The 9,670-nt window shown below is 43.2% G+C and overlaps 2 protein-coding genes across 4 annotated transcripts in view; one reads left to right on the forward strand and one right to left on the reverse strand.

Annotated features, from left to right (window-relative positions):
• Positions 1 to 9,670, reverse strand: part of RNF213 (ring finger protein 213) — a 645,256-nt gene that overhangs the window by 571,457 nt on the left and 64,129 nt on the right. For 2 of the 3 annotated variants that reach the window (XR_015056656.1, XM_085875807.1), the window contains one exon: positions 6,668 to 6,834. Coding sequence is in view for 2 of the 3 variants with exons in the window: in XM_085875807.1 (XP_085731933.1) it covers positions 6,668 to 6,834 (167 nt within the window). In the remaining variant the exon portion in view is untranslated. Of the gene's footprint in view, positions 1 to 6,667; positions 6,835 to 9,670 lie in introns of those variants that run through there. The other variant, XM_085875806.1, reaches the window with a different exon arrangement.
• Positions 9,078 to 9,670, forward strand: part of LOC147031086 (uncharacterized) — a 1,005-nt gene continuing 412 nt past the window's right edge. The window contains exon 1 of the mRNA XM_085872065.1: positions 9,078 to 9,670. This exon is cut by the window's right edge and continues 412 nt beyond it. Within this exon, the coding sequence (XP_085728191.1) occupies positions 9,078 to 9,670 (593 nt within the window).

Below are 9,670 nucleotides of genomic sequence, written 5' to 3' on the forward strand. Positions count from 1 at the left end.
ACAGCCACGACGTCGCCTCTCCATCAACTTCATTGAATCAGGCAAATATTGATCAGTGCTAAATACCACATCTCCTGTTTTTCCAATGATGTCAAACACTTTGTAAGAGATCTGACAAAAATTACTTGGTATTTCTTTCAGGTAATAGAAGAAAGTATTGCCATCATACAGAGTCAATGTTTCATTGGTTGGTGGTACATCAGCATCATTACAATTCTTGATCAGGTTTTGAAATGCCTTTGCTTTGTCAGTCTTAGCAAGATATCCACCAGCTGTTGCGATGCTGTATGGTACAGGAGTGAATGGATATGTCAACAGTTCTTTCATATCGACTTGTAAGCCCTGGTTTTGTGACTTTACAAAGAGTTGAAAGGCTACATTACCCTGTTGCTTGTACTGTCTGACCTTATTCTTGGTTGTCTTCATCTTAGATACCTTGTTCATGTCACTCAGAGTTTTGAGGTTCAGTCTCTTCACAGGCTCAAAGAAATCTTTACTATTTTTCAGTCGAGCTTCAATAAATTCATCCCGTGCTTTTTCACCAACAGCTTCAGCCTTTAGAACATCGTCTGAATGCACTTCCTGATGAGAGTATCAACAATTGATCATTTGTCTCTATATTGAAAGGATGAAGAAAACTTCCTATGGCATCTTTGGCCCTTTTCACCAACTTCTCTCCTTTTGTGACCTCTGTCAGACGTGTATCACAATACTTTGTTCCCTCTCCACTGTCCAACATGTGAGCCATTCCAAGTGCAGCATCAACATAAAGAGACCTTGCATGTGTTGTCCTAACCCATCTCTGGTAGGCCTGGTAGTTGGTGAGTAGTCCAGATGTACCCGCTGCACTGGTTCCAGCACCACCATGTGACTTAGCGTGCCTCATGAAGGTCTCCTCCATGGTTTTATCCACTGGACAATGATTGCCAGGGATAAAGGAGAATGCGACACTGATAGCTCCTCTCTTGATCAGTGATACTGCCCCTGGGTGCGAGTTGTCTATATTAGCTAGGAACACAGAGAAATATGTCAGATACCTTGCATAGTTCTGTCCACCGAAACTGAAGAAGAGAGACGTCATGCGAATGATGGATGCAGCATACAAAATAAAGTTGTGTCTTTACGGCTTCAAGGTGTGATAGAATTAAACAGACATGGTCCATGTATGACAACCACAGCTGGGCAGTCTTCCCCATACGTCCATTTGCGACTCCTTTTTTGAATTCTGCATACTGCTCTATGAATTGTCCATCAAGACAGCATTCAAAGTATATTGGCTGTGGGAATCTACTAGGGCACGTTGCTTATCTGATGATTGATCAGAGAAAGACGAGAACAGATCATCAGTGCTTTTATCTTTGAGGTACTCCTCTATGAGCAATCTTTCAAGACATTCCAACATAATCTTGTGACAATGTAGGGCTCTGTTGTAGTGATTCCCGGACATCACACCACCCAAAGATCCTCCACTGATTTAGTCCTGCTTCGAGGAGACGATCTACTAACCCAGACCCAGCCATCTTTTTGGCAATCATCTTCATATAAGCGCATACGAGGTGGAATGTGCCAATTAGAATTATGTGGCTTGCATACTTGTCTGGTGAGTTCCACACTAATGGGTAGGCCATCATGCAAACTCCCAAGTCAAATGTAGTAATGACATAAGGCTGTCCAACTTCTCTGGTCGCCTCTTCAGCAGCACGCAAGCATTCTTGTACAGTTTTGTACTCCGTTATGGGATGGTTAATGACTGGAATGTGGATATGGCTAACTTACCGCCTTGTAAGAGAGCTCTTACCCAACACATTCGGAGAGTAAACCACCAAGTACGGATTTGGAATTCCGCGCATATTCCACAACCACAGATTCCGAAGGCCAGTCAGGGACATGGTTGGGAGGAAAAGGATGGTAACCTTAATCCTCTGTGGTATGAAGGAGATGTCCTCCCACGGCAACTGGCTGACATTGCTGAAGTCACACCTGACGACAATCAGTCTGATGAGGATTCAGATATGGATGTATTTGATGATATAGAGCAGGCATTGGAGAGTGATGATGATAGCGATAATTAATATTATGCGTAATCCATGCACAATGACATTTTGTGGACATGACATATTAAATTTAAATTATTTTTCTTAAATAAACTTATAATTTATATTCTTTATGTGAAGTAAGGAATATTTTCTCAGTCTTACGTCTTACAGGTGACTATACTACATGTTGGGTGTTGCAACAGTGATGAACTTATGTTTCAGACGTAATACCTGGTACATCAATTGTTGGTGAGGGACAATTTTGGTATCAATAGAAAGGTAGTAAAATTTGTGATATCATAGAAATATTTATTTGTTTGTGTCAGGTAAAATGAGCATGAATATACGTTATTATTTCAGATATTTGAGTTGAATCTGAGTTGTCAAAAGGAAAAGCGAGGTACTCCTCTTCATCACTTCCTGGGACAAACATAACGCTATTAAATTTGACAGATGACTCTATTTTGAAAATCTGCATGTGATAATCTTTCATTTGATATATAATTTGTTAATATTAATGCTTTTGGGCAACTGCAGAGATCTTATCAGTCAGGGGATTTTTTAGGTGCGAAACTGAGGAAAAGTTGACATTTTGAGGGTACCGTCAGATATGGTTGGAAAATGGATAGTGAGTCCCAGTTTATTCACTGTTACCAGTTGAATTCATGCTCAGGGGACCCTAAGGTTTCAGAAAAGTATGGGGTCGAAGGGTTGTGGGGGGAGGGTGCACGTGGACCATATCTGGCCCATGGCCTATTATGACATCATAGTTCTCAGTGAAACTCACAGCATCAGCTAGAAATAATTACACAATGGTCACATTGTGATGTCAATTGGTGAAACACAGGTGTTGGTACACTGATGTACACCAACATCGGTATACCAACACCTACACAGGTGTTGGTATACTGATGGTGAAACAAAAAAACAGCTGCCTTACCACCGACTATATCTCAGATCGAATTATGGATGCTCATTTTCAGTTTAGGAAAGGTACCCTTTGGTTTGTCTCTGTCTATGCGCCTACATCGACTGCAGTGGATGACGCTTTTGATGACTTCTATGAGCAGCTACAAGACGTGATTAATGCCAATAAAAAGAATTGTGACACTTGCTGGTGACTTCAATGCAAAACTTGGAAACCAATGCGTTCCTCTCATCATGGGACCTCATGGTTGTGGTGACAGAAATCCAAGAGGAGACAGACTGGTTGAATTTTGCATGGGTGAAAACCTCACTGCTGCGCACTCCTGGTTTTCCAAATGATCTTCTCATAAGGTAACTTGGATCAGCAGGGCAAGAAACGCAAGAAATTCCATTCTAATCGACACAGAAGCAAGGAATCACCTGACCAAATGTCGGTCCAACAGCGCTTCCTTGGACACTGACCATCGGTTCATAATTTGCAACCTTAAGTGGAAGTTCTGTTGTCCAGCTGCTGTACATGGACTGCGATCCAAACGTCCAAATGTTGAAGCCCTAAAGTCTGAACAAACGTCTGATAACTCATTGGCTGGTTACATCTCATGTTTCACAGGGTGACTCACTTGAAGTTATCGCAAATACCAGACACGATGCAACTCTTGAGACCTGTGGCACGCAAACGTCTCGGAGGAAACAGCCCTATTTGTCTGCAACAACGCTTCAACTAATTGAGCGCAAGAGGCAGACTGTTAGCACTCCAGAATTCACTTGTCTGAGGAAGGAGGTCAAACATGCATGTCAGAAGGACCTTGACAAATAGTTGGTGGCAAATATTAACACAATGAACCAAGCATACTAGGATCATGACTCCAGAATTCTGTTCAAAACAGCTGTGTTCTTCTTCAGAAACCCTATGCCCCTATGGTGAAGATCAAAGATGCAAACGGCTTGGTATTGGAGTCAGTCCACAAAGAAATACAACGTTGGCATCAATATGCTGAGAAGCTATTCGAGTCCAACCGGTCACGTCCACCGCAGCACACAACGGAGGTTGAACGAAATCCAACCACACCAGCAGAAACCAAGAAAGTCATTCAGGCACTGAAAAACCATCAGGCTACCAGAGTTGATGATATCACGTTGGAAGCTTTTAAAGCTGTAACGCAGGACCCAGAAGTATTTAAAGCCCTCCTCAAGGCAGTGTGTAATGATATCTGGAACACCGGAAAGTGGCCACCGATGACCAAGTCAATGTAAATTGCTTTGCACAAAAAGGACGATAGAGGTCTGTGCAGCAATTACAGAATGCTTGCACTAATCAGTCACGCAAGTTAGATCATTCTCAATGTGTGTCAATGCAGACTGGAAAGAACTGCCAGTATTGAAGTACAAGACACCCAATGTGGCTTTGCACGTGGTAAGGGCACAGCTGATGCGATCTTTCTTCTGAAAGGTTTTGCCAAAGCTTACTATGCAAGCAAACGCCCTCTCCACATGATCTTTGTTGATTACAAGACGGCATTTGACTCTGTCAACCACGCGCGACTGTTTACGAAAATGCGGGATTTTGGTATAGAAGATGATGTGATGCGACTGCTTGACGATCTCTACATCAATTCAGAAGGTCAACTCCGTTGGAAAGGCCAGATGAGAGACAAGTTTGAGATGCCAGTCGGATTAAAACAAGGCTGTATATTGTCCCCTGCACTCTTCAGCCTCTACACCGAATGCCAAATGCTGGAGTGGTATGAATGCACATCACACCAAAGGGCACCTAATGTAAGTGGTTTCTGTGTAAATGAGATCAGATACACCGATAACCTCATGATGATGGTGCTAAGCAGAGCTGACGCAGAAGAGATGCTTGCTATCCTGGGCGACATATCAGATGGGGATAGACTCGTCATACACCCGAGCAAGATGGAATGCATGGTTGTCCAGCCAACAATGGATGACAACACTATCACATACTGCTTCATACAAATACCCTGCATCACATTTTTCAAGTACCTGGGTGTGTCGATTAACCACACGAGATGACAGCAAGGAGGTGCGAATGTGGATAGGTATGGGCAAATCCACCTTTCGGCAGTGTAAGTAGCACCCGTGTCGGCCTAGAAACAAAGGCACAGCTTGCTCAGGCACTAATCATGTCAAGAGTATTGCATGGTGCCACCACCTCGTCATTGAAGGCAACCGACATCAGGCAACTAGACAATCTGGCGACACCTGCTCAACATCAAGTGGCATGACCATGTTACAAATGAGAGTTTAATGCAGATGATTGGTGACTGATGGTACCTCAGCAGTAATAATGTGATGGAACGCAACGCAGCATGGCTGGGCCATGTGATTTTTCACGGTGGGCTGGCAAGTAGCAGTAGTGGATGGTTTTCCGGAGGGATGTTGCCTTTAGGTAGGTCGACCAAAGATGCGTTGGGTCAATAACATCCGAGGGTGGTCAGAGTGCAATATCACTGAACTCAAAATGGCAGTGCTGGAAAAACAGGTTGTGTCAAAAGCGGTGGTAGTGGGTCGGTGGTGTATAATTTGAAGAGGCAACCACGGCTTATGCCTATGTCGAATGATGATGAGGATCCTTCTTGTGTTTGGCATCAACAGTTCTTTGATCCAATCGAGTCCATTTTTTGTGCGCCATTACTGTCACTGAAGACTACTGCAACTTGTAATGTTACTGCAATTTACAAATATAGATGGAAATTTTAATGAAACATGTTTTCCATCATTTTTACAAAATTGACTTCAAGGGTATGTGCTAATAAAAGGTCAATGACATAATACGATATGGCAATGACTGCCTTACACCCATTGGCTGGACAGCTGACCTGACTCCACCCCACCCCTGAAAAAAATTAATCATACCTCTGGAATTTTGCTGCTCTGTTAAGCCCAATACGTATATTCAGAAGTGTTATATTCACAATTGCAACATCTTCCCTAAAGGGGCTGTCACACCTTGATGTTTTAGTCAGCGTATGGAAATGTCTCAAAATGTATGTAAAACGCTGGCGTACGCTGAACTATTGATGTTTTTTTTTAAGTTTTGGGCGCATAATAACGTGTTGGACGTATGCATAACGTATTAGTAATGTACACAGAACGTTTCAATCACATATAGATAACTTATACCAACGAATGCTGAGCGTGTTGTCGGCGTTCACAACCTATGCCCAACGATAGTCTAACTTATGCATAGCGCGGCAGCATATCGCCGACGATCACGTGGCGTAGGCTATTCATAGGCTGCGGCTCGACGATTCAAATAATAACCGCACTGGACATCAAAGTGTGAAGCCGCTGTCACACCCTGACGTGTTAGCCAGCGTATGCCGACTTCCGATCATCCTTCCGAGGTCGGCGAAGTGAGTACCAGTGTACTGGGCCCGGTGTATGCCCCGGTTAAAATAGGTGTACCATATCCCTGTGTCGTAAGAGGCGACCAGGGTTGTGTCAGGAAGGGCATCCGGCGTAAAAAAAAAAAAAAAACCTGTGCCAAATCACTATGCGGATCATACGGATGATCCACTGCGGCGACCCCTAACGGGAGCAACCGAAAGAAGAAGAAGATTTCATAAACTAATTTTGAAGTAAAGGTGAGATCCATTAACTGATGGATGTCTGGCATCTCTGAGACAAAACACCTGCAAGGTTTACGAAGCCAAGAATAGACAATACAAAAGCCATACCTCATTTTTGCAGGTTTTGCTTGGGCTTGAATTTTGTTTCAGAGAGGGATTATTACTGAGTGATGATGCAGCGTTATTAGTCTGTGTTTTGGTGGTTGATTGGGTTTGTGGCTGCCCAGACATCAGTGGTGTTTCAGAAACTTGCTCTTTCAACTTGGTTGTTTCTGCTTTCCAGAAAGAGACAAAGAAGGTGGTGTTAAAACGACAAACAGTATGAAGTGAAACAGGTAAAAGCTTCCTATCATTAACCCCTTTGTACATTCATGCTGATGTTAAAAAACACAATTAGAAAGCATCTCAAAATGCAAAGCCCGTCCACGTCCGCTTTGTACTCAAACGAAATTATGAAAACGAGTTTTTTTTTTTTAATGTACATTTTATTCATTTATGCTCTCCTTATTCTCATAATAAAGGTTTGTTGAAAATTTGATGACAAAAGCTGAATTGGTAAAAATGTTATGCCCTGGACAGACATACAGAAGCTCAATGGCAAATAATGAAACACGGAACGATTAATTTTTTTAAAACAAAAAAAAACGGGGTTCTCGCACTTGACGTGCTGTGACTGGGCTAATAAGGGTTTATTTCATCACAACGACTTTGCCCTTTCACATTTTGACCCAATTCATAATTATTTTTGCCATATTCTCATGATAAATGATTCCTGAAAATTTGATGACAAAAGCTAAAATTGTAAAAAACTTACAGCCTGGACAGAGAGACTGACTGACTGACTGACTGTCTGTCTGTGTCACACACACACACACACACACACACACACACACACACACACACACACACACACACACACACACACACCTGTCCCTTCTCACACCCCCATCCCCCATCCTCGTTATTGATGCATTTTCTTTATTCTTCTCCATTTTCCTTCACTTTTTCTTTGTCTTCATCCTTTATATTTAATTCCCTTTATTTATCCTCCTTTAATCATGATGGTGGGAGGCTCGTGACAGAGAGGAGGTGCAGCATTGAAGGTGTGGGAAGGATATTTCAAAGAGCTGTTGAACTGGGAAGGAAGTAATGGTGAGCTGAGGCGACTGTGTTATGTAAATAGTCTAGGACCTGGCTTAGACATGTATGCACTTAATTTAGGAGAGGATAACTCAACTGTTTTAGGCTAATATGACCCCAAGGAACAACTTGGGATGTATGCCAAAATCTCTATCCGGGACGAACAGCCCGAAAATGACCACGCCCTTTTTAAAATCTATGTACCCCATTGTCTATCACTCTATGCACCCTATTATCACTCACTCAGCCTGCTTTTGATTTATTCATAGCACCAGTGCTACAAGATCCGGAGAGAGAGAGAGTGAGAGAACGACTTATCCATCCAGGACTGCTATCAACTGAAGGAGAAGTTCCCACTCCTCTACAACTCCTACATGAATGGTGGATTTGTCATGAACACCACCAAGAAAGGTAGTGGAGTGCCCTTTGACCAGGCGCTAGAGCAGTGCTACAATCGGCCTGCCAAAGTGAGTGGGGGGATAATTGGGGTCACCAGAAAGAAGGAAGCAGTAGCTCTGTGGGGAATTATCAAGCATAAAAAAGACCAGTACGTTGACCTCCTGAAGATAAAGGATGATGTCGAAGGAGAACTCTCACTTCACCACGTCTTCAACCCAAGTACTGCAACTAAGATAGTTGGGATGGTGCAAGACATAGAGGAGTATCTCCTGAAGGTATGCAGTCCTCTACAAGACCAGGTAGCAATGTAGAATGTTCTCACTGGAGAAATTGTGACCAATGTAAATGTAGACAAGTTGTTGTGCTGTATCAAGGAGGGCAGCACTGCTTGTGCTAATTTTATCGATGATCGACTCAGAAATAGGTCGATATCGATACACTCAACTATCAGCAAAACCAAGTTTACGTCCCCTAATACCACCTTGAAATTGGCTCCCAAAGCAGACATCAAAGATGAGACAATCAAAGCTCTCATGTTTATTGAGTATGGGAGTCACCGGGGGTTCACTGTTGAGGAGCTACTCAAGCATGAGATCACCAACTCTGCATTATTCTTGGTTGACGAAGATGGTTACTTGAGGAAGAGTACCAAATCACTACTTGGGACTGAGCTGCTGAAGTTGTGCCAACTAATCGATAAAAAAAGGGCCAGAAACCTCCCCACAAACCCATGCCATCATTATCGACTTCATGGCCTTGGTGAGAAAGGTCCCCTTAAAGAAGCTTGATCAGCCCGTCAAGACATTCCATGACTTTGCTATTGCCTTGACATCTATGGTCACCAAAGCTGGGCACAACTGTGACGAGATCCATATCGTTTTTGATGCTTACAGAGAGGACAGCATCAAGAATGGAAAGAGGGGGAGAAGAAGAAAGTCAAAAGAAATGGTTGTCCTTGATGTGATATCACCAAACCAAAATGTTCCAGTGGTATGAGAGAACATTTTGGTCATCTTCCATCAGCAAGACTGCTTTCCAGGCATTCTATGTTGAGTGGCTCACCACCAATTACCATGGAACCAAACCTCTATACCTCGGTATGTCACCACATGCATGGATGGTGTCAGCTGGGTGTGCTTCTCCATTCCCTTGGCTCAACTGCACACACGAGGAAGTTGATGACAGGATGATGTTCCATGTGCAGGACATTCTAAATCACCGGTCAGGACCGACATCCATGACGCTGTCATCAGGTAACACAGATGTCTTTGTGTGCCTGTTATACCACATCACAGTCAATTGGAGAGATCTTGGCCTCCAAGAGCTTTGGCTCATCCGAAACTCAGGAGTGAAAAGATCAATATTACCACTCCACGATATCTGCATAGCACTGGGAGATCAGCTCACAAAGTGTCTCCCAGCACTCCATGCGCTGACTGGGTGCGATACAACCAGTAAGATATCAACTAAACTTGCAGCCCTGAATGCTGTCCGCAAACCAGGAAATTCCTCTCTGATCCTGAATTTTGACTGTCCCCAGCTAGCAGAAAGTGCAATACAGATGGCAGAGAC

This window comes from Eptatretus burgeri, chromosome 3 (assembly GCF_056783735.1).
Source record: "Eptatretus burgeri isolate ZD-2024b chromosome 3, Ebu_testis_v1, whole genome shotgun sequence".
Classification (NCBI taxonomy): Eukaryota; Metazoa; Chordata; class Myxini; order Myxiniformes; family Myxinidae; genus Eptatretus; species Eptatretus burgeri.